The sequence below is a fragment of the Aotus nancymaae genome, unplaced genomic scaffold, assembly GCF_030222135.1.
Source record: "Aotus nancymaae isolate 86718 unplaced genomic scaffold, 86718_ANA_hifiasm-v0.15.2.pri h1tg000076l, whole genome shotgun sequence".
Taxonomy (NCBI): domain Eukaryota; kingdom Metazoa; phylum Chordata; class Mammalia; order Primates; family Aotidae; genus Aotus; species Aotus nancymaae.
This window is the reverse complement of record NW_026988491.1, coordinates 9,775,039-9,800,572: the sequence shown is the minus strand read 5'-3', so window position 1 is coordinate 9,800,572 and position 25,534 is coordinate 9,775,039. Positions and strand designations below refer to the sequence as shown.

Below are 25,534 nucleotides of genomic sequence, written 5' to 3'. Positions count from 1 at the left end.
GACACCAGTAGGAGACTGAGAAAGCTGGGAAGCAAACATCCCCTCTGGGAGGCTGGAGGTGGCATTTGCAAAAACACTTCTCTAATCCTCCCCCTTAGCCTAGCAAAGACCCCTGTGGAAAGAAGGGGAGCAGAAGGCAACCATCTCAAGTGACTGCCTTTAAACCTGAAGTGCCTGAGGCATCAGCAACCTAGAAGTTACCAGCATACATTTCCTGCAGACAACACAGAAAGTAAATCCAGTTATAGCAAAATGATAGAAATTTTATTTTGCACATTCGAGTTTAGGGTCCTAAAATGGGTACCTGCTACCCAAGCAATGAGCTACTGCCTTTGTTAACTGGTTTTTCCTCCCTCAGCCTCTAGCCTTCTCCTTTCATCCAGCGGTGCTGGAGACTGGGTGTCCATATCCACATTCATAGGCTTTGAGTGATCTGGCACTTTAAAGATGGCGAAGCACTTTTGCATCTTGTGAGCTGTCGTCTGTAGTTCTGGCATAATGCATGCCTGCAGGCAGAGCTAGCATAGCTACCTCCAGTGAGAAATCTGAGGCCCAGTGAGATTAATGGTAAGGTTACACAGCAAATTAGGAGTGCAGGACTAAGACGTAGGGATGCCAACTCCTGGTCCAACTCCTGGGTGGGTCAGGGGCACAGGTAGATTGCAGAAGATCTGGGATTTGGGGAAGATTCCTTGAATATATTTTACGTTTGTGCAAGGGGTCATTCCAGGCTTCCAGGCTTAGCAGAGCAGGCCCAGTCCTCTACCTGCAAAGACAAGAATCCGAGACACCTGTGCGGAAGGGAAGCTCAGGGATAACCTCCCTGAGAGCGGGAGCTGCTCATCCTGGGTTGGGATCCAAAGCAGCCACTTTTCAGTGGAATCTTGGAATAACAATATTACTGCACTGGAGGCCTCACCCTCACTTCACAAAGTACTCCCATGTCCTCTCAGAGCGTCCTGAATGCTCTTTGAGGCAGACGACCAGTGGGAATTACTACCTTCATTTTACAGATAGGGAAACTGAGGCTCAGGCAGAGCATGTGGTTTGCCCAGGGTCTTTGCATGCAAACAGGGAGTTGGCTGAAAGCTCGGGCTTTCCAGGACAGAGTGAGGCTGGTCTTCCATCTGGTCCCCTTGCACATATCCTGGAAAGATAAACCGAATGAAAAGAGCTTACCGTCCTACTTTTCATTCGTGCCAGAAATGACATCTCTTCCCAATCCAGCAGGATAACTAAAGACACTAAATCCTGTTTAGAATTTTAAAACCTTTCTACATTTTCCTCTCACTCTGAGATGCTCACAATCATAAAGAACATGTCAAATTTGGGCCAACAGCAAGGTTGCTGAGCGAGTGTTCTGCTTGCAGGAGCGGGCCAGCACTACACTTTGACGAACGAGGGCAGAACCCAAGTTGTTTATTTCTATATCTAGTTCTGTTTATGGCGTCCCCAGTAGGTACTCATGCGTCATGGATGAGTGCATACATGAACGAACAATCTCTCGTGGGCCTCTTCTGTGTCTCAGTGCCCACCATGGAAAGGTCTTCAAAAATCATTTTATCCAGCTGCCTTCTCTAACAGATGAGGTCCAGAGAGGGTGAGTGACTGGCTGGAGGTCACACAGCAAGTTAGAGGAAGCACAGGTGCTAGAGGATTACCTCCCCGTTTCAGAGCTCGGCCTGAGATCTCATCCAGCCCGTCTTCTGAACCAGGAAAGCAGCTTTGGCCAGGAGAGAAGAGGGCTGTCCTTTATTGTTTACTTTGCTGTTGAGTCTGGCACCGCCTTCCAACTGGCATGTTCAGGGTAGCTTCCTGGGCTGTGGGCCATGTTTGGATTAAAAGATTGATTCCCCCAGAGGCCCAGGGCACATCTGCTACCTGCCTTCACCTGGAGAGGAGAGTGGCTCATCTGGGGAGAGGATGTCCAATCTCTTTGTTGAGGTAGCACAGATGCTGCCCGTTTTAGGGTGTGGAGGTGGAAGAACACAGCGTAGGGATGCAAGTTTGATGGGTGGGAGGACCTGGGACAGGCTGCGTTTCCCATGGGTGCCATGGGAGGAAGGTGATCCGGGCAGGGATCCAGGCAGAGGCCAGCTGACCTTGAGCAGATGGACAACACCCCATGGGAGGAGCCAGCCTGTGCAGAGCGGTGGATGTCCACGTGGGTACCTGTCAAAAGGAGAGGTCAGAAGACAGAAGTGAGTCCTAAGCTGTCTCTGCAGCTTTTCAGCCTCTCCCTCCACGGCCTGAGCAGCTCAGGGTGGGTAATACGATCACTTGTTCTGGTTTTCTCAGGACCTTCTGGGTTTAACTCTGAAAGTCGTGTATGGACCCGTGCAAACCTGGACGGTTGGTTACCGTAGGTGGGGAGAAGTGCTTGGTCTGGGGATTAGAAAATCCTGGTACTTACAATGTTTGACAGGGAAATGTCATTTTGCTTCTCAGGGCCCAGCTTCTGCATTTGCAAAGAATGAATAAATGAAAAAGCCCATCTCACAGCATTGCCGTGGGTGTGTAAATACCTTTAACTCTAGGGCAGGGAAGAGTTGTCTATTTTGTTTACTGCTCTATCCCCAGTGTTTGGCACCTGGTACACACTCAAAAATATGTGTTTTCTCCATGGATGGCTCCCTAAATACTTAGGGAACACTTCCTAGGTGCTAAGCATCCTCTATGTCTCAGTTATTTCATCCTCATCAAAAAACTTTATTGCATTCTCTGAAGGATAAAGTGACTCTTCCAAGTCATACCTCAGGCAGTTGAGAGCTGGGATTAGAACTCGGGCAGTCTGACTCCAAAGCCCATGTGTCCAACATCTGTGTACTGCACTTCCCTCTGTGTCCCTGTTTTGTAAACTGAGAAGTTTCGCACATGGTCATCACTAAGGGAGGAGGACACGGGGACAGAGAGGCAGCCACTTATCCCAGGCCCCACGGTCTTCCAGATTTCTCCTTGCCCCGTGCTGTTTCTAAAAGAATTTTCCTTGCACTTTTTCCTGTACACAGAGCCCCCAAGGTGATTCTTCACATCTAGATCTGACTGGGATACTCCCAGACGATGGCTCCCTCCACCCTACCTTGAGACCTCAGCCACTTACAGCCACATCCAGATTTGTGGGCAGGGCCATGCTGGCTTCACTCAGCTTCTGTGGGGCCCCCAGGTTGCCAGTCTTCTCCTGCTTCCGCCGCTTGGCTCGCTGATTCTGGAACCAGATCTGTAATTAGGGAGGAAGGATGGGGATAAGCAAGAGTTTTCCTCCATCTAATACCACCTCCTCGAAATTCATAATAACTGCACCTTTCAAGGGACAGCACTTGAAAGTTTGTAAAGCCTCTGTGGCATCCAGGATGTCCTTGGATCTGGAGGTCGGCTTTCTGAGAGGGAACCAGGGTTTCTAGCTTCAATGCCTTCAGGGCTAGAGGGGGGTCATGTGTGAGTAAAGCCACTGGTGCTGCACAATTAGGAGTGGTGGGGTCTGTGGTGAACAGAGCCGAAAGGGGGCAGCTTCTCAGCTCTTGCCAACAGTCACCATGTGGAAATGTGAATCCAGCATTGCAGGTTCATGCTGTCTCCAAAGTGGAATCTTGATTTATATGTGAAAGCTTCTGTATTTTAAAATACCGTGCAGACCAAGTGAAAGTCATGTGTGGGTCACCGGTGGGCCACCTGTTTTCAACCCCTGGGGCCCCTTGGCAGGCTGAACATTGGCAGCTCCCTGCATTCCTGAGCAGGTGCTGATGGTCCCCGATTTGTGGCCATTTATCCTCGGTAATTCTGCATAGGCAGGTGTTGAATTCTGGGCTTTGTGGCTGACACAGGGGCCTCCCATTTAGCTGGTGTCTGATTCTAGGTGGGAAGGAAAAGGAGGGAAGTCTAAGACAGGAGGGGTTCTCAGCCAGAAGGAAAGGAGGGAACAAAGAATGGAATGTCAGCCTGATTTTGAATTAGAATGAGTCCGTCTCATTTGTGGAAAGGAAAAAGGAGAGCGACTTAGAAACTGTTTTAGACAGAGTGCTGATGGTGCCACAGTCAGATCTGGGGGACTATCGTGTGCTAGAATGGCACTTGCAAAGCTGGGCATGTGGGAAGGGGGCAGGAAATACCTCTGGTGAGTGACAGTGGGCTACTGTATTTCTAATCCCACATGAAGCAAAAAACACCTGGGGTGAAGAGATTACAGCTGAGAGAGTAGCCTGTCAGTGCTTAAACCAGGTCCCCGACAAAGACCATGAATTCAAGACCTTTTCCACTTCTCTACACTGCCTCCAAAGGGATCCCCATGCCTTCTAGATATCAGGGGTTAGCAAACTACCGGCTACAGGCTAAATCTGGCCTTCCACCTGCTTTTGAATGGCTCCTAAACTAAGAATAGTTTTCACATTTTTAACTGGCTAGAAAAAAGTTAAAAGAAGGGTAATATTTTATGACAGGCAAATTACACAACATTCAAATTTCATGTTCATAAATAAAGTCTGTTTACATATTTTCTGAGGCTGCTTTTGTGCTGCCTTGGTCTGGTCGAACCGTTGTTCTGACACTGACAATAGACCCGGCAAAGCCTAATGTCATTACCATCTGACTCTTTGCAGAAAGGTTGTTGACCCCTGGTCTAGGCGGTCAAGACCTATTTTGTAAATTAGGTTGCATGGTGAATGATGTTTTGGAACTGTCGCTAAGTGGGGAGGAAAGGTATGGAGCAGAGGTTCATGGTGATCACTGATGCCACACTCCCTTTCCATTCCCAGAGGAGAGAAACCGTTTTCGAAGTGTGGTGACCTCATTTCACAGAAAATAATATTTGGCCAAAATGACTGCACTCACAGGACAAAGCCAATGGAAACTTTCAGATGGGGCAACCCCGAAGGGCCCGAGATATATAGTGTTTTACACATGGTCCCAAGGGCATGGAGGCTGGGCCCTGAGGCAGGGATGGCTGTACCTGCACCCGAGCTTCTGGGAGGTTGATCCTGGCTGCCAGCTGACTGCGGGTGTGCACGTCTGGGTAGTGTGTAAAGTGGAAGATCTTCTCCAGCTCATGCAGCTGCTCGGTGGTGAAGGTGGTACGAACCCTCCGCTTGCTCTTCCTCCCTTCTGCATGGGAGAGGGTCCAAGTCAGGTCAGTGGCCTTGGCGTCAGCACCTACATGAGGTTTTTGTATTACCTCGTCCCACCCTTCCACCCCACTGCTGCTCCCAAGCCTTGGCCCCTGGCTCCTCAAGCTTGGAGATTCACAGTATTCTCTTTCCTAAAATCCTCTGCCTCTAGACTGACCCTCACCCACCCTGGGCAGTGAGGCCAAGTTAACCTTCTAGAAAATCTTCTGTAATTGCATCTTTCTGCTGCTCTGTTGCCTTCAATGACTCCCTTTTGTCTACAACAGGAGATGGCAAACTATGGCCACCCCAGGCCAAATCTGGCCCACTGTCTGTCTTTAAATAAAGTTTTATTAGAACACAGCTTCTCCCTCTGGTTTACATATTGTCTCTGACAGTTTTTGCACTATACGAGCAGAGTTGAATCATTGCAACACAGACCGTGTGACCTGCAAAGACTAAAGTAATTACCACCTGGTTCTTCATAGAAAAGTGTGTCAGTCTTGGTCTGCAAAGTAAAGGCTGAGCCTGATAGCAGTCAAAGCCATTGACAGCCTGTCTCTGACCCACCTGTTCAGCCTCAGTTCCACTCAGGGCTGGCTACCTCATTTGTGGGGCCCGGTGCAAGGTGAAAATGTGGGGCCTATTGCTCAAAAAGCAGAAAAATAGCTTTTTCTTTTTTCCATAGTCTCTTAAACTGTCATGGTGGGTTTTTATTTGCTATCATGTCATGCATCCCTGAGAGATCACAAGGATACTGATAGGATGAGAGTAGACCCTCACAGGTACCTAGGGACCCACCCTAAGACTTAGAGTCATGGATACCCAGTCCCCTTTCCTACCAAGATGGAGGGAGCAGCAGTTACTGGGTAGGAGCAGGGAAACAGCTGGCCAAGAGCCCATCCTAGAGAAGCTGGGAGGTGATGCAAAGGCATTGATCGCCTCTGATGCATGCATCACTGTTCCACTGGCTTCCACGAATCAGAGACTCAAATACACAATTATCAAGATTTCAAGATGGCGGCAATATGCATTCAATCCCGCTCTCAGGGCCTCCTTCTGAGCACAGGGCCCTGAGCATCTGCATGGGTCACACACATGCTCATGAAGCCGGCCCTGCCTCCAGTACTTCGTCGACCCACACACTTTGCTTCATTCAAGTTGGGCTGCTTACCATATCCATAACACATCATGTGTGTGCTTATTACTTTGTTTTTTCCAAGGCAATCCCCTCTGTCCGGGATCACTCCTTCCCTCTTGTGTGCAATTCTAACGTCTGCTGATTATTCAGCACCTGTGTTCATTCTTACAACCTCCAAAAATCATTTCCTGTCTTTCTAGCCCTGGGTGATCTTTCTTACCAGCAATACCTTCATTCTACTTGCTAGCTTTGTCATTCATTCATCTACCTTTTTTGTTAAGTACATACTTCTTTATTCCAGGCACAACACTAGGTAGTGAGTTGTAGAAAAGCTGAAGCCTTGGTCCCTGATTGGAAGCACTCATCATATAGTGAGATAGGGGGTACAGATAGGCTAGCACATGACCTAGAATACATGGTGGTCACTGCACTAACAGAGGGAGGTGGACACCTGTTGGGATTTATCTGCCCAGAAGTGCCTGTTTCCTGGGACCTACCCTGCCCTCCTTTTGAAAACTATTCTTCGCATACACCCACCAAGTAGTTGTAGTGGGAACTGGATTGGTTCAAGTGTGGGAACCTGAAATGAACCTATTGGAATCCATCCCTGGAAATTTTTTGTTATACAACTAGGAAAGAGAGTCAAACACCTCTAGTGGCATGGTGGTGGCAGATGTGATAAGTGGGATGAGATCCATCAACCACCATCTCTCTTGTTATGCTGCTGAAGTTGTTTGCAGGGAGGTATAGAGCTAATTATGGGATATATTTTGAGAGAGGCTGTCAAGTGAGGTTGATGGATTATCTTTTGGCTGAGATAAATCAGGGATGACAATTTGGTTTTGGCTTGAGCAAAAGGTGTGTGTGTGTGCGTGCATGTGCGCACATGTGCGTGCATGTGTGTGTGTTCATGTGTTTGTATTTTGGGGAAATCAGGCATTCATTTTGGACATGTTAAGTGTGTGATGCCTACTAGTTAGCCAAAGGAAGCTATGGAATCGGAAGATGCATTGATAAATTTGGCGCTCAAAGGCAAACTGAGGACTGAGGTTCAAATTAGGGAATTGTCACCATCTATTTGGCCTTTGTAGTCATGGGAATGGGTATCACACAGGCAGAAAGTGTAGGTGGGGAAGACAAGAGGGCCCATGAGCAAGTCTGCAGCACCTCCACCATGCAGAGGTTCGTCAACTGGGAAGACAACAAAGAGTCCAAGAAGGGGAGGTCTCTGAAGTAGGAGGAAAGTGAGGGCTGTTTCAAGAAAGAAGGCACAGTCAGCTGGGTGCATGCTGCAGATAGACTAATTACGGTGAGGACAGAAAAGTGGTCCTTGAACCTGGCCACACAATGGAGAGTAAGGAAGACTGCCCCACTGGCAGAATGGTAGACTCAACCAGCATTGACTGTAACTCCTGGTTGGAGCCAAGTGACAGATGATGTTGGAGGAAGGACCAAACCAGGTGGCAGTGGGTCTGTTTACCTGACTATGGACTTCTGAGGACAGAATTAAAATCCTTGTCTTAATTGGACCACAGATTGTCCCTGTGGTGTGGTTCCAGGGATTGTAGAAAAGGCACAAACCGTCTCCCCAGATCACCTTCACTTTTGGGTCCCAGTGGAATTCCTACCATTCTAGCTGACACCTTGCCTCTCCTGACTTTTTCCTCATTCCTTGTAAGAAAAGCCTACTCTCAGGAAATAACTGAGAACCTAGCTACTTCCTGTCCCAGAGTCACTCACATCTCTGCTCAGAGAACTCAAAACCTCCCAGGGAAGGGCGCCTCATGTGTCTGCTGTCATCCCTCTCTAGGCTTTGACTCCCTGGAGGGCAGAGACTGGTGTCTGACTATATCTGAGACCAGCTGAGAAACTCACTCCCCATGACAGCTTAACAAATATGTGCCTTAAATGGATAAAAGTGGAATTCAGGCCCTGCTGTCAATCCTGTTGGACAGAAAAGACTTCCAAAGGATTTGTCTGAAACTTTGTATGATGTCAAATGTCACAGGTCAGAAAGGATGACTGGCATGAACTGAAGCTGGCACAAAGGACAGTGGGAGTCTGAGCTCCAGCTGAGGTCTCCTGACTCCCACCAAGCACACTTTCTTTTTACCCAAAATAAGAGAGGTAAAGCCTTCACACACTGAGAATTGGAGTAGACCCTCATGAAAAATAGATTTCACTTCTGAGGGTTTAACACCTGAGGAAATCAACTATCTTGTTTTCTTTCTTGGTGCTTATGATCAATCCTGCTGTCATTGGATAGTAGAAATCCAGTGAGCTGGATGCCAGAAGACCTGAGCTCTGTTCCTGGTTCCAGTATGCAATTTGTGCCACATTTTAGATTCATTCTCTGGGCCTCAGTCTCCCCATCAGTAGAATGGAGGAGGAGAGAGGCGTTGAATGATCAGGTCACTAAGGCAAAATCCACCCTGACATTTATAATCCTCCTTCTCTGGGATGGAGGATGAATGGCTCAAAAGCCCTTGCCTCAGGCTTTCCTGCAGGACTGGTTTGCTTGCTGAAAGGGACGGGCCAGTAAGGAGAGATTCCTCTCCGGGAAGCCACTGGGCACAGTTGCCTCAGTTTCGGAAATGGGATTTCAGGTCTGCTTTTGGCCTCACTCCTTTCTATCACCCCTCACGTTTGTTGTTAATCCATTTTTATCCTTTCAAAGTACTTTTTCTCACTTTTGTGGATTCTTGGAAGCTTCCTGGGAGTCGCAGGCAGTGAGGCTTTGAATTAGAGTAAGCTATTGTCCTGTGACCCACCTCTGTAAGACAGCCTCATCTCTGCCTCTTGTTCTCTACCCTCTTTCCCTCCCCAAGTCCACACTGCTTTTTTAACTTTGTGTGTGTGTGTTTTTAAAGATATTTGTTCTGTGTTTAGAGCTGGTGTTGTGTTTAAGAGATATAGCTGAAGTCAATCAGAACTGATGTAGAGATAAATGGCGGGTGTCAATTCATTCCAAGAGCTCAGTGAATGTCATCTCTGTACCCAACACCTAATAGGCACTGAGGGCCTGTCTGCAGAAGGACGAAATGCACAAGCCATGCTTGACAGTACTGCATTTACTCCTTCATTCATTCAGTCAGCATATGAGATGATAGTAAATGATATAGTGCAGTTCTGTGGGAAGCTGCCCCAAAAAAAAAAAAAAAAATTACAAAAGGGAAGATTCCAGGTTGGCCAGGCAAACTGAGGTGTCAAGGACAGCATGGAGCTGAGGTCTTCCTGGGACTATAGAACTGTGGGAGAGAATGCGGGGTGTGGAACCGGAATACAGGAAATGAAACAATGTGGAGAACAGAGGAGTAGAAAGAGAAGACAGACCATAACGAAAATAAGCCATCTCCTCCATTTACCCCAGAAGGAAACTCAGGTGAGCAACAATTTATGACTAAGAATAGAATCCTTAATAAAATAAATATTTCAAAGCTTCCATTTGTATAACTAAAAGAGCAGCTCTTAAGTCATGCTGGCTTTTCCCTGTTCCCAAGAGGACTGGAAGAAAGTAATTTAGAGGTGGGGTGAAAAAGGAAAGGATCTAAACTCTACTCTGCAAAACAACCTGACTGCCGACTGCATGGAGGAGGGGCTTCCTGCCAAGTCATAGGCTGGTTAGAAAAATATTTTTTCTCATTAGCTTTGAACCACCCATTCTCAGGATACATGTTTGTCCTTGAGAGGTGATGATGCTGATCATGATGTTGTGTGTGTGTCTAACCATTTCAGCGGCCTCTCTCGGAGTAAGGAGGGGTGCCTAAAATTCATACTGGTGAGGAAGTATGACTGGAAAGACCCAACCAGAAGGCCAAGAGCAGTTTTAGGAGAGACAGATAGACTTCAGCCTGGAGTCAAGGAAATGAGGTTAGGATCTGAGGCTGTACCTGGTGAAGTGTTTAATTCCTTAGGACTGCACCGTCCAATAATATAGCCCCTAGCTACATGCGACTATTTAAATTGAATAGAGCAAAACATTCAGTTTCTTAGTCATACTATTCATAGCTCGATAGCCACATGTGGCTAGTGGCTACGATATTGGACAGTGCAGATATAGAATATTGTTATCATCACAGAAAGTTCTGTTGGACGGCGCTACCGTAGAGGGTCTCCCACTGAATATTTGAAAAAGTCACATTCTGAGTCTAACTTTAAGTTTCTCCCTGCATTGCAAGTTCCTCTAATTACCACATGGTAGAATTATGGTTACATTTCTTTTACCTTTTTATCTGTATTTTCTATTTTTCTGTAATATACAGGAACTGCTTGTGTAAATAAACAACCAAATAAAACAGCAGGGTAGAAAGAGATGAGAATAAATAAATCAGTGAAACAATGAGGAAAGATCACTGAAATAATCAGGAAAGATCACTGAAATCTCTAGGAAAGATACTATCTGACAGGTATACATTCAGGTATAGTGTCAGCTTTGATGGCTTTGGGGAGACCGGAAGTATAGGGAAGGCAAGAGGAAGGGAGGGCTGCCCCACACTCACATCTCCGCTGGTGCCTGGGGAGAACGAGGGAGACCAGGGGAGGGGATGGTGCCCAGGAGCTCTGGGTGATGAGTCAGAGCAGAGTCCCCCTAATCAAGGACTACAAAGCAGGGAGGGAGGGTATAGAGCAGTGTCCATGGGGGTAGTTCAGGAAGGATGAAGGTCAGTATTTCAATTTTCCTACAGAAAAAGGGGAGGCTGGGAGGGGGCCAGGAAGGCTGATGCTTGGGTTACAGACCACAGAGAGTTAGAAATAAGAGATCAAGGTGGGAGAAGGCAGAACAGCATAATACGGAACAGAGAAGAAGGTAGAATGCAGCTCAATGTGTATGTGTAGAATTTTGGAAACTTGTTAGACAAGAGGCTGGAAAATGCAAACTCATTGATGGCCCTGGTCCATACATAGGACAGGATTCTCAGTCACCAGAAGAGAGCAGGGTGTTCTGGGAACCTACTAAGAAGGGACACGTCTGAGGCAGCATGGATCATCTGGGAAGGAGCATTGGATCAGGAGTGAGAAAACCCTTGAGCTCCCATCCAGCCCAGCATCTCCCTACCAGGTTCTGGGCAGAGAAGTTAAGAAGCAGGTAGTCACAGCCCAGCCTACCTGGGGAGTGGGCACGTGGGGGCAACAGTGGAGGGGGATGGAGGCAGCAGGGAACTGCCACCCCTTTCAAGTTGCTCCTCTCCCTGTTATTAATGGTACAAGCTGTGACTCACACTTTAATGGGTCTTCAAAGAGAATGAGTCAGCAGAACTTAATTAAACCTGAGCCATTGAGCACATCGATCATAAGAAATACACAATTTACACAGGTGATTAGGCCACCTAATTATAAAAGGATGTTTCTCCACGCTCAGCGCCCTCCCCTGATTGCTCCTTCTCTGGGGTCTGCTAATTGGTCCTGTCTGCACAGTTAAAGGCTCAGGGGACTTTGCTGCTGGGCAGTCTCTGGAAATGCGCCTCGTCCTTATCTTCTGAAAACAGTGGGTTCACCATGGAGGACACCCAGGGCCCCCTTTGCAGCCCTCTTGTAGGCTGGGGACACCTCCTGACACACGAAGGTGGGGTGCATGGCAGGAGTCTCCCCATGGCTGACCTGTGCTGGCCTCATTTCTCTAGTCAGGCCATAGACTTACTATAGCTCCCTACACCCACAGGGAACGAGGCAAGCTCCTTAGCATGGCATTCAAGGCCTTTCCCATTCTATCCTTCTAGCTTCATCTGGTTTCCCTCAATTGTCATTTCCATAATTTTAGTCCCACCTGACCATTTCCAGATTCCCCAAATCAGCTATGCCCTTTTATTCTCCAGGTCCTTGTTCTGTGCTCCCTGAGTCGGGAATGCCTTGTCCTCCTTTGCCTAGTGAACTCCTACTCATCTGTCAAAGCTCAAATCAATCAAACATTTCTTTCCAAGGTCTGTTGTGAATCTCCTAGCAGAAACACAATAGATTTTTTTTTTTTTTAATTTAAGAGTGCAAAATTTTATCTTACAATAAACTAGCTTCCATATTTGTAAAATATTTTTTTCTATCAGTCTCTATGAGTCAATCATTCAATCAAAATATCTGTAGTGATTATTACTGGATGGTGAAATGGTAGAATTATAGTTACTTCTTTTATCTTTTTATTTGCATTTTCTATTTTCCCGTAATACACAGGAGTTTCTTGTGTAAATAAACAACCAAATAAATCAGAAAGGTGAAAAGAAACGAGAATAAAGAAATCACTGAAACAGTTAGGAGCAGACCCTTGAGAAACTCACCAGCAAAGGGAGTGCCACTCCCAGGGGTGACTGGCTTAGCAGTCCCTAGGCGGTGTGAGGCTTGGCATCTTCCACACCTATGGTCTCACTTTCATAATAGTTTGTATGCATAAATTTTAGCATATGTACTCCCCACCACCACACACCCACACCCACACACTCACTCATACTTTTTACTTACGTATTTTTTAAAATTTTTCTTTCTTCTTTTTTTTTTTTTTTTTAAAGCAACTCTACCCTTTGTTAAAGGAAATCGTAAGGAAACCCTACAAAACAAACAGTGGTAGAGTTCCTTTACTGAAGTGTGTGTGGGGCCCACTCCATCTTCCCTTCATTCCAGGCAGCTCTGATCATGCATCTTAATGAAAGCCTGAAGTTCCCAAAACATTTTAAAATCTAAGATTTAAAAAATGCTGATGTACATATATAAAGGCCAAAGTCCTTGGGTTGACACACTCGACCTTCCATTTACCTTACCTTTTTCATTGCTTGTGACTATGCTTAATGGTTTTTAGACTCCAGTCACTCAATTTTGTTGTTTCTTGAAAGGATGATTCCTTTTTTACCTCCTGGATGCCTTACAGGCTTTCCTCTTCCTGGCCATGTCCAAGATTCCAGACAAGGCCCTTCTCTGCCTGACTCCATCTCAAAAGCCACTTCTTGTCTGAAGTGCCCTCTCTGATGCTGTTATGCAGAGTTCATTATTCCCTCTTCTGTGTGCTAAAGCACTTTGTTAGGTTTGTATATCGTATTTGTGTTATGACAATGTGACTAATGACAATGTGCTTAGGTCCGGTGAGACTAAAACATAAAGCATGGGCACAGATTATTGGAACAGGGTAGCAGTGGGTTGATTTCCTGTGCTTTGATAGTGCTATAATATTTCAACAGTTCTAATTCCCTTCCTTGCTTGGAAATTGTGTGCATGCATATGTATGTTTCATGCATGTCTGTGTGTGTGCACGTATGTGTGTTTATGCTTCAGACCATCCCCACTTCCTCTCCAATCTATACTGTGTTGATGCAGGGGAACAATCAGACAACACAAGCTGTGCAGTCAGAGGATGTTCCAAGGTGTAACACAGGAAGTGTCCTAGAACTTGTTCCTGTTTAATGGGGGAATCCATATTTAGTTACCCTTCTTTCCAAGAACTGGGGAGGAATTTAATTGTTCTCTTTGCTTAAACACCTATGGAAGGCAACAAGGTAGCAAATGTGCAGAGTGCCCAGATTAGAGATATACAAAGCCACAGGGCTTTGCAAACAGGAGGAAGAGACATTTCTGGCCAACAAATTATTAACAAATGCCTCTTTACAAGGAGTGGGGAGGAAACCTCTTTAGGAACACACCATTGTTAAAGAAACTTGAGGTTTCCATATATGGAGACTAAAATGATGTATAAAGAGTTCTAAGGGCTCTGAAATAAGGAACCATCATCCCAGCATGGAGCAGTGAAGTAGAAAAAGGAAAACAGCAAGATGAAGACTGCAGAGAAGGCCCAAGCACACATAGCTCCTCCAGCTACATCCTATGGTCTCAATTGACTGGTTTGGAGGTGGACATCTCACTTAAGCTCGGCCAATGGGTGCCCCTCCTCTGGGGTTTTTGAACATGGGATTTTAGAGATCTTGAGGACATCACTGGAGACTGACTGATGTAACTCTTGGAACTGTTGGAAGCTATCAGAATGCCAGTTAGCAGCAAGAGAGAGGTGAGCTCGCATGCAGAGAGAACTGCTGCAGAGACTTGATGACATTACTGGTTCTGGATCCCATCATGGTTGAAGGTTGCTTATTCTGCCCTTCACATGGCTTGGTCTGGGAAGTGAGTTCTTAATTTTCTCCAAGGCAATACATACTCCTCTCCATTTCAGCTAACCTAAGATAATTTTTGTCAATTGGAATCAAATAATTATCATTAATACTGATCATTGTACACTTTCCTGCCTAAAATCCAAAAATGGTTCTTCATTCCCGTAGGAATAAAAAGCAAAAATAAAAATCTCTACCATAGCCTACAAGGCCAGCATGGGTTGGCCCCTTTCTGGCTCCTAGACCTCAACTTGTATCCTTGGGCATCATCTATTAATAGGTCCTTGTCCTTGGGGCTCCCTCCATGAGAATACCCTCCCTTCCACCCTACTCAGTCTTCAGATTACAGACCAACAATAACTTCTCTGGGAAGCACTTTCTGACCTCCCTGACAGACCGACTTCCCGTGGAATTGTCCCTTGGAGTACCATGTCACCATCTCCCAGCACTTGCCACAATTGTAGTTATACTTTCATTTGTTAAAATTTGATGGTTATTTGTCTCATCTGCTGTCTGATCAGTAGCAGCATTATATTCTCATAGGAAAAGGAAACTCAGGGCTCTCATTGATTCTACATTATGGTGAGTATGTAGTAAGAATAGAAATAAAGTGCACCATAAATGTTATGTGCTGGAATCATCCTGAAACCATTCCCCCACCCACCGTCCATGGAAAAATAATATTCCATGGAACCAGCCAAAAAGGTTGGGGACCACTGCTCTATACCATCTCCAGTGCCCAGCTCAGTACTGTAGTGGCTGTCAGATGGACTTGCAACTTCGTTGACACTCCTCTTTTCAAATTCTCCTTAAGTGGGCCCAACTTGGTGACTCATTTCTAATGAATGAAATACTGTGAAAGTGAAGTGACATGGTTTCTCAGGCTAAGTCCTAAAAGCAAGCTGCTTCCACCTGGCTGTCCCTCTAGGATTGTTTACTTTGAGAAAGCCTATCTGCCATTTTGTGAGGACACTCAAGCAGCACGTGGAGGGCCCTATATAGGGAAGAACTGGGTCCTCCCACAAGTGGCTGTTACCAACTCACCAGCCATGTGAGTGAACCACCTTGGACATAAATTTTTTACTCCAGTCCAGCCTCCAGACGACTGCAACCCCAAATAACATCTTTACTGCAATCTTATGATGGACCCTGAGCCAGAACCACCCAGTTAAGTCACTTCCAAATTCCTGATCCACAAAACTGAGTGAGATAATAAGTATTTATTGTTATTTTAAGCTGCTAAGTTTTGGGATGATTTGTTGTGCAACAGGTATGCCTGGTACTCAGTAGATATTCAGTGGCTATTTATTGCATGTCTGGATAAATAATGGATAAATCAAACTTAAATTACAGCCAACGTTTTAAGCCTCCTCCTCTGGATTTCCCTTAGATCTGACATTCTGGGCCTTATGATTATAGCTGATGTTGTCAATGCCTGGCTTGTATCACCTAAGCCTTTCTGTGCTCCATATCTACTTCTCACTGTCAGGGTTTGTCTTTATGGATCAAATCCTTGGATAATTCTGGGGAGTATGTTTGCTCCATTTCCCAAGGGATTTGAGCTTCAGTTACCCACAGGGGCCATTGGCTTAATAACATACCTTTATTCATTGCCTCCCCTTCCTTGTATCATTTCACTAGGCCATACCTTGTACTTTCTTGTGCTCCCACAGGGCCTGAGACTGAGCCAGGTTCTCAATTCTAGAACCAGTCTCCCAGTACCGTTGCCCCTCACAGGGAGGTCCCCATAGCTCTGGTGTCAGGAACTGAGAGACAGTCCATTGGAGGGAGACCAAAGCATACTTCTCTTGGGAAAGTGCCCATTTTAAACTCCACATCCTTTTGCCCTGTTCTTGTCTGTTCTGATGGGAGCTTCTAGGTCTACTTGGGTAAGAGCCAGAGCTGTTAATTACCAGGTGATGAGATACATGCAGGCCTCAGTCACGGCTCCAAACCAGGGCTGCCTCTCAGTGCCCATAGCAGAGCAGCTGTCTTTGATTTCAGGTAGTTCAGGGGAGGAGGAGGGCTAGGGAAAGGAGGGAGAAGAGAAGGAGGAGGAGAGGAGAAAGAGGTGAGGGACAGGGAAGGAAAAGGAGAAAGAGGAATATGAGGGGACAAAGAAATGATGGAAGGTATAATGGGTAGAATAGTGAGCCCCAAAAGGATATGTCTAAGTTCTAACCCTGGGAATTGCTTTTTTTTTTTTTTTTTTTTTTTCGAAATAGAGTCTTTGTAGATATAATTAAGGCTCTGGACATAAGATCATCCCAGATTTAGGGTGGGACCTAAATCAAATGACAGGTGTCCTTATAAGAGAAAGAAGCATTTCACACACACACAAACACACACACACACACACACACACACACACACACAGAGAGAGAGACAGACAGACAGACAGGCAGGCAGGCAGATGGCAGGGCTGTGAGAAGATGTAGGCAAAATGGAGTGATGGGTCTACAGGTCAAATGAGGCTAAGGGGTTGCTGGAACCAGCAAACACTACAAGAGAGGCATGGATCCTTGGAGCCTCAGAAGGAGCTATCTCTGCCAACACCTGGATTTCAGATTTCTGGCTTTCTGAATAGTGAGAGAATAAATTTCTTGGTTTTAAGCCACACAGATTGCCATAATTTGTTACAACAGCCATAGAAAATTATTACAGACAGGGAGGAAGAGGGAAAAGATGAGGAAGAAGAGGTGGCAGGAGGAGCAGTGGCTTCTAAATGGCAAAGATGCCAAGGCATTTAAAGGGCAAGAGAGGTTTGGAATTTGGAGAGGAGCTGCATGCACCTCAAGGGTAGACAGAGCCAGCGGGGGTGTGATGGGAGGTGAGCCTGGGACGAACAGGGCCAGTCTGGGAAGGACTTTGACTGCCACAGTCATGTGTCAGGGGCAGGCCCTTGATGAACTGCAGCATGAGGGCCAAATCTGGCCTGACCTCTGTTTTTGACTATAAAGTTTTATTGGAACATAAACCTACCCATTTATGTACACATTGTCTATAGACAAGTTTCAGCTGTGACCGAAGAGTTGAGTAATTGCGACAGAGACTATCTGACCCTCAAAGCTTAAAATTACCATCTGTTCCTTTGCAGAAAAACATTGCTGTCCCTTGCTTCAGGATGCTTCTCAAATGCCAAGAATTCTACCCTGGCCAGCCCCACCAGACAAGATGGGCAGAAGTCAGCACTGGCCCAAGGTGGCACTGCCAGGAACTCTCATGCCTGCCGACCCCATCCCCCTCCAGGTGGGTAGTCACTACATCTTGTTTTACTCACCTTACCTCCCCAGCCCCCAGCCTGGCCCAGAGTAAGCACTCAGTGATTATTCACGGAATGAAGCAAGAGCTGACGAGCAGGCAAGGGAATATACCTGAGTTCCCCACAGGCCAGGCAATCCATACTAGTTTACCCACTGCGGTGGTCTCTTCCTTGCCAATTTTCTGTCACCTTTCCCCCTGGGCTTGTGATTTCCCCACAGGATTATCCGTGGTAGAGGTGCAAAAACGGTCTCTCTCTCTCTCTCTCTTCCTAGGGTCTGACCTTTCAGTATAAAGAGGCTTCCGCCTAACTGGGTCTCCCTTAACTTTGGAGGGTCCTGGGTTTTGGAGGACTTGTCTCTCCTTGGAGGAGGGAGCAGGAAGCTGGGTGTAGCATCTTTTCAGATAGGGAGGTCCTCTTGGATTTCCCCATTGACTTAAGACCTGGGAGGGTCCAACCCATAGATCATGGAGGTCCCTTCAGGAATGGGAAGATGTCAGGGAGAATTTTGGTCTCTGCCATGAGAAATGAGGGAGGTAGAGCACTACACTAGCCTTGGAGCCCAGACCACTAGCCTGGTCCCATCTCCTGTATGTACTGGCTCTGTAGCTTAGAAAGAGCCACTTTACCTTTTTGGGTCTCAGCTTCCTCCAAGGACCACCTCCTTGGGCCACCAACATCAGAATCATTTGGGAGAGCTTGTTAGAATGCAGATTCCTGGGCCCTTTGACTTAGAGTCAGAGTCTTGAGTGCTGGGCCTGACAGGCTGCATTTAACAAGCGCCCTAGGTGAGATGGCAAGGGACGTCCATGAGCCAGTCTAGGAAGCCCTTTAAATGTTAACAAGACAAAATAATGATAGAGGAACTGACTCCTCTATCATTATTCTTGGAACATGGGAGAGTGTTGCTGTCTATTTCTTGTCCTGTTGCCCTCTGCTGAGGGGTCCTGCATAAGAGGAGGAACGTAGGACAGGAAGTAGAGAAGCATCAGCCAGCAGCAACAAGCACAGGGCTGGGCATATAGGGAGAGGCAGGGGGAGCCTTCCAGTCTCTCTGCTCCCGCCCCGCCTGGCATCATGATCATCCTCTCTGCAGGGAGTAAGATTCCGCGATGGAAAATCACCACTAGGGAATCCTCCAAGGTTTTTCAGCAACTAATTTGTTGTTGAATGGGTCGTGGCATGTCAGAGCTGGGAGAGACTTTATGAATATTCTAGCTCTGCTCTTTCAGATTACAGGTGGGGAGATTGAGGCCAGAGAGGGAAGAGACTTGCCTGAGGTCCTCCTGTGCATTGGGGCCAGATCTGGGCTTAGTGGGCAGATTTCCTGAATCCCTGCCCTCCTCACCTGGCCTGTTTCACAGACTCCAGCTCATTTGCAATTTCTGCAGGTTTCTTTTGTATAGTTTCTGGCATGTTGGTATCCCATCTGTATTATATTTGCTTAGCATTCTCCCAAACAGACTTTTTTTTTTGTTTGACTTAAATAATAAATGTATTTAAAAATAAAAGCTTATATCACGATTATACACGGATAGCAGAATCTTTCATCATAAATACAAGGTTAGTGTAGCAGTAACAACAGGACTATCAAGCTAGATCATTTTTATCTGTGCACCCACCAAGGTCATCTTGAGCGCTGCCAGCGGGACCCTCTCCAAGCTTTCAGAAATGCTGAATTCCAGTATAGTGGGCGATAGATGGATTTAAACTATGTTCGAGAATAATCTAGAGGGGATAGTCTCAGGCCACTAGGGTTCAATTCTAGTGTTCGTTACTCGCATAGTTTTTGTGGGGGATTTGTCTTCTCTTCTTGGTTTCATCGTCTGTAAGTTGGGCTCTCAAGTGTGGCAATGAGATGGGAAAATGGAAGTAATAAGGAACCATTCAATGTTACCACTGCTAGTCTGGCCAGAACTTACTGGGGTCTGTTCTGTGGGACCAGATGGATAGCTGACATGGAACATGCTAGAATCTTCCATGGAGGCCTAGAAAGAGTGGCTTCCTTTCCAAAGCCTGCTGTCATCAGGATAGGGAAAGGGAAACTGCTATGGTAGGAGAGGCGAGACCTCTCGTTCATGACACAGGGTGATCATAGAAAAACTCAGGACCCCAGTGGAAATGTTTCTGTGAATCTTCAATGGACTGGAAGATATTAATGAACTTCTAAAAAATATTAAGCTGGGAACCCTTTTCCTTTGGAAATCTCAGCTACAGGGAAACACACCAGCCTCCTGCCTGCCTGCGGACACACAGCCCTCCTGGTCTTCCCCATGCCTGAAGCTGAGTGCGACCCCTCATCAGCTCCTTCCATGGGAGACTTGCCTGGTGGGGGGATGTGGAGCTCTATGTAAGGCTGGTGATGACATCAAGGGCTCCCTGAGCTTCCTTTCCAGCATTTTCTTGGATTAAAAAGGGTGAAAAGGGGAGTGAACTAAGAACCTCATGTGAGCTATTCCAGGCTCGGTGACTGTCAGACTCAAAAGACCCTAGAGACGTTGCCAGCTTCACCACTTCTTATTCCCTCACCCAGGTGTTTTGCCAAGCATAAGGCTGAGGCCAGAGTGGACAGGGACGTACCTGAGGTCACACGGCAGGCCAGACCTAAGACTCACCCTGGGTTCCTGATTCTTAGCAGGTGTGTGTCCACCTCAATGCCCCAGTGCGGCCTTCCTCCCTTCCTCAAGCCAGCTCTCAATCTACCTGGTCACTGTTATCTGGGGACATGCTTTGGGGTGGCCACGGGCTCAAGGAAGGTGATCAGGGTGGACAGACCTTTCCCAAGCCAAAGCTTCAGCCCCTGGAAGTTGTGCAGGCTGAACTCGGCTTAAGAGGAGGAGATTGTGCTGGGCCCAGCAGGGATTTAGGGGAGTCAGGGCCAGGTCCTGATGACAGGGCTTCTGTTTACCTGCTATGTAACTTGGGGACATTTTCCCCTTCTTCTCTTTCACAGAGTTTTCTTATCTGTCCAGTTACGATAATCATGCTTTTCTACTGAAATTAAAAGAGAATGCCTATTGCATGGTCAATGCTGAATAAATGGTAACTAGCATTCTTAGCTGGGGCCTGGAGACAGGAAAAAGCCCCAGGTCCCTGAATTCTGCAACTAACTGAGCCTTGGTGTCTGCAGCTGAAAAACCAAAGATTGAAAGTTCTATCAGGCAACCAGCCCAGAGCCCGGTCTTGCTCTGAATTTTAGAGTCCTCTATTCAGTTGATATAGATGGAGAAGCTTTTTCTCTGCCTGACCCCAGCTGGGTCTTGAGCCCAGGAAACAGAAAGAAATGATCAGAAGACACTTACCTTGGGGCTGGTCCTGTGGGGGCTTTTCTAGGCCAGAGCCTGAGGCTGCAGCTTCTCCGGGGCCCTCTCCGCCTGCCCCTTCTGGCCTGTCTACATCACTCCTCCTGGAAGGCCTCTTTAGGATCGCCTCAATGGAGAAGGACAGGCCCAGCTTCTTGGGGGCCTCACAGCACCCCAAGCTATTCCTTTCCATACCCCTGTAGAGAGCAGGGCCCACCTCAGCACACATTGAGGGGCTCAGGGGTGACTCTGTGTAGGCCAAGTGGGGTGCCAGTGGAGGGTGGTGTACTTCCTCCCCTGAACCTCCTGGGGTCAAGAGGGCATGTGGAGGTGAAGAACAGAGAGCCTCCAGTTAGATGATCCAAGCAGGATTTCGTGTCCACAGGGACTTCCATGGGCAGATCACAACCGAGGAGCTGGAAGGAATGGTATCCTGTGCCCCCGGCTCACAGCCCTCACCAGTTTGATGTCAAAGGAGTCACCATGGCTGAATTGGGGTTCAATCTTCCGGAGAACGGTCTTTGCGGACGCAGTTGCCTGCACAATCACCAGCTTAGGCCAGGATCCCTGAGGTCACCGCCCAGCAGCGAACAAAGAGAAGAGGGAGAGACAATAAGGCGTAGGAAAGAGGAGGTCAGTTTCCAGAGGAGATATGGGGCAGGGTGTCCACCTTTGGCCTTTCTCTGGCTTCTGGCCCTTTCCTGTGGCTCTAGCCAGCCTCTGGGAGGCTGGAGTGCCACCCTTGGCCTCAGGTGGCCAACTCAGTCGTGGGCTGCACTGCAGCTTGAGGGTTTTTCCCAGACACCCATCTTTACTTCCTTAAATTCTGCTGTTCCAGACTCCAGAACATACCTTCCAGAGCATCAGTGCTCCTGCTGTCCTGCAGGTGGAGGCTGAGGAAAGAGGGTCCCTGGGTGCTGCCAGGCCTGTCTTTTCTCTGTGCCAGGGCTGGGCTGAGCTGTGAGTCTGATTCTTCTCAGCTGTCTCTGGGCTGGCCCTGGCTTTCTTCTGTTCTAGTTTCCCTGACCTCACTTCACATGTGAAGCCCTCTTTCCATGGGCGCCTCTCCCTTCCTTGTGGGGTCCTTTCTGCTTCTTCTCCCAGTCTCCTGAGACAGCACTGAAGGGGCCCTTTCTCTCCGGCTGGGAGCTGACAGTTGTTGATCTATCCTTGCCAGGAATTTTGCTCCAAATTACTGTGTAACCAAGGAGGAGGGGGCAGTAAAACAAGCTGATAAGAGAAGAAACTATCCACGCCCCTTAAGGCTGGGGATGCAGGTGTCAGGGGAGAAAAGTGTCAGGAGACAGTGGGGATCTGAAGGACAGGTATTGGAGGCCCCGGGGAGGGGCTGTGCTGGGGAACTGGCCAGAGCAGGAGAAGGGAGATGGGAGCAGAATGGCCAGGAAATGTACCCAGGCCCAATAAAACATGTTTACTCAGCCAGGAGAGGTCATGTGTCGGGGAGGCTGGGCTGAGGTGCAGTCTGCTGGCTGTCAGCCTCAGGCATTCATTTACTCTCAGATATGCTTCCCATGGCTTGCAAATATCAGATCGGGTGAAGGCTTCCGGGGCTTTCTGATGTGGGGAAACCCACTTTCTGCAAGTGGGTGCAGAGGATGGGATGGCAGGCCCGATCGCAGAACTCCCCTGGTGAACTCCACGATGCCATGCTGGCCACAAGGAGCCAATTTGCACAAGAGGGATGGAAACCTTGGCAGAGACTATGAATGTGCATTTGGATGTTAGAATCCAGATCTTATAGAGGGCAGGGGCGGGAGGTGGGGGTAGGGAAAGCTGGTCTCCACTCCCTGAGAAGAGAGAGTCAGGAGAGGGAGGAACTTACCCCGAGATAGGGAATAGGTAAAGATGCCCCGTTTTAGGAGCTGTGCCCTTTGGAAGTGTCAGGCTGTCTGATTTAGTTAGCGGGGACTAGGCTCAGCTGCAGTAACGTGTAAACCCTGTAGTCTCAGGAGCAGAATAGCTTACCCATATCACATTCTAATGCAGTCATTTAGGGACCCAGATTCCTTTCAAACTGTCATGCCACCATCCTCCAAGTATAGGCTCCAGGTTTTCTGGGGAAAGGGAGAAGGCAAAGGAGGAGTTTTTTTTTTTTTTTTTTTAATTTTGCTTTAAGTTCTGAGATACATGTGTAGAACGTGCAGGTTTGTGACATAGGCAGACAGGTGCCCTGGTGGTTTGCTGCACCTATCACCACATCATCTGAGTTTTAAGCCCTGCATGCATTAGGTATTTGTCCTAATGCTCTCCCTCCCCTTGACCCCAACCCCCCATCCGGCCCCAGTGTGTGTTGTTTCCCTCCCTGTGTCCATGTGTTCTCATTGTTCAACTCCCACCTGTGAGTGAGAACGTGATGTTTGGTTCTGTTCAAAGGAGGAATTTTGATGAGTCAGAAGTGGAATTGGTTGATAAAACTTCTGCTCACATTCTGTGGCCAGAGTGAGTCACATGATCCTGCTTAGACCTATCCTTCTCCTAGGGCTGGACAAGGGAGTTTTCCTGTGTTAGGAGGAAAATGAACCAATTTAGTGACCTTTGCAGTGAAGAGGCCAGAGTTCCCTCAGGCCCATCATCAGTCCATGGAAGGGGCTGTTGGATGGGAGGATGAGGTTCCTTCCACTCAGGGCAGAGGAAACTCTGATGCGTACTTGAGATGGTTGGTCAAGGGCAAGGACAGGACTTTTGGGGATGGAAGTGGCAGAGGCAAAAAGAGAAGTGATGGAGCCCTTTCTGTGTGCTGGGCTTCGTGCCTGCAGCTGTGTGCTCACCGTCTCACTTAACCCACTCAACAGCCTTATCAATTAGGTGTCATTAATGCCGTTTCACAGCTGAGGAGACACGCCCAGAGAAGTGGAGTGATGGGTGTAAGGCTATACAGCTAGCCATTAGAAGCAGCAAGATTCAAACCAGGTGAGTCTGCCTCTGCACCTCACACCCCTCCCACCTTGCTACAATCCCCAGAGACCATCTGGCTCGGCCCTCTCCTTTCACAGGTGAAGAATTGAGCAGCAGAGAGAGAAGTTGCCAGAGTTACACTTGTTTTAAGCACCTTGTTTGATTTCCTTTCATTTTGCCTCTTTCCAAGGTGCGACTGGCCCCTGGACAGGTTAAGAGGACACCCTTCTCAGGGGAGAAGATCCGAGATGGCCGAATAGGAAGAGTTCTGGAGTGCAGTTCCCAGCGAGAACAGTGTAGAGGGTAAGTGCTCACTGCATTTCCAAACAAGTTTTCACTGCCCACAGACCAGGAGTTTCCCGGGCTGAAAAGCGCCACAAGTTTTCAGTGTGGTGGTTTCAGCCAGCACCGCGTAGGCGCACAGAAACTCACGCAAATCTGGGCTGCCTTTTCGGCCGGCGCCCTGAACGCCTGGGAGACAGAGCCGCCCATTTAACTGAAAGGGAGGGGGCTAACACAGGGAGCTGGCTTGGTGGGTACCACTCTCACAAAACGAGCAATCTGAAACTCTCTGGATTGAGAGTTTCACAGCAAGCACAGCTGGACCCAGGACCATCCAGCTCAGTGCGGGGAAGGGTGTTCCCCACTACTGAGGCAGCCTGCCACTACCTAGGCAGTTCACACAGTGCAGGGCAGAGCCCGCAGCAGCTCAGGAATGCCTGTGCTGGCAGACTGATAGACTACTCCGTGTGGGCCAGGGCATCTATAAAAAAAGGCAGCAGCACAACAGGGACTTATAAATAAAGCCGACCTTCCTAGGACCGAGCACCTGGGAAAAGAGGTGGTTATGAGTTCAGCTGCAGCAGACTTAAAGGTACCACCCAGCAGCTCTGCACAGAATAGCAGAGCTCCCAGCACAGCACTTGAGCTCCTGTAAGGGACAGACTGTCTCCTCAAGCAGCTCCCCGACCCTTGTATACCCAAAGAGACACCTCATAAAGGGGAGCTCAGGCCAGCATCTGGCAGATACCCATTTGGGACAAGGATAGCAGAGGAAGAAACCTGTGGCAACCCTTGCAGTTCTGCAGCCCCTGTGGGTGATCCCCAGGCAAGCAAGTTCTCCAGTGGACCTCCAGCAGTCCTGCAGCAGAGGAACCTGACTGTTGGAAGGAAAACTAAGAAGCAGAAAGAAATAGCTTCAACATCAACAAAAAGGACATCCACTCAGAGACCCCATCTGAAAGTCACCAACTACAAAGACTGTCACCACTCCTATTCAATATGGTATTGGAAGTTCTAGCCAGAGCAATTAGGCAAGAAAAAAAAATAAAGGGTATTCAATTAGGAAAAGAGGAAGTCAAATTGTCTCTATTTGCGGAAAACATGATTGTGTATTTAGAAGACCCTACATCTCAGCCCAAAATCTCCCTAAACTGATAAGCAACTTCAGCAAAGTCTCAGGATACAAAATCAATGTGCAGAAATCACAAGCATTTCTATACACCAATAACAGACTAACGGAGAGCCAAACCATGAGTGAACTCTCATTCACAATTGCTACAAAGAGAATAAAATACCTAGGAATACTAACAAAGGATGTAAAGGACCTCTTCAAGGAGAACTACAAACCACTGCTCAACGAAATAAGAGAGAACACAAACAAATGGAGAAACATTCCATGCTCATGGTTAGGAAGAATCAATATCCTGAAAATGGCCATATTACCCAAAGTAATTTAT

At 47.5% G+C, this 25,534-nt stretch overlaps 1 protein-coding gene across 1 annotated transcript; it reads right to left on the bottom strand.

Annotated features, from left to right (window-relative positions):
* Window positions 1–242: 242 nt before the first annotated feature.
* Window positions 243–22,023, bottom strand: ISX (intestine specific homeobox). Its single transcript, XM_012434292.2, has 5 exons — window positions 21,732–22,023; window positions 20,880–21,446; window positions 4,943–5,094; window positions 3,101–3,217; window positions 243–2,172 (listed from the first exon to the last, which is right to left on the bottom strand). The coding sequence occupies exons 2-5, from the start codon at window positions 21,106–21,108 to the stop codon at window positions 1,966–1,968; spliced, it is 705 nt and encodes a 234-aa protein (XP_012289715.2). The 5' UTR covers window positions 21,109–21,446; window positions 21,732–22,023; the 3' UTR covers window positions 243–1,965.
* Window positions 22,024–25,534: the final 3,511 nt, after the last annotated feature.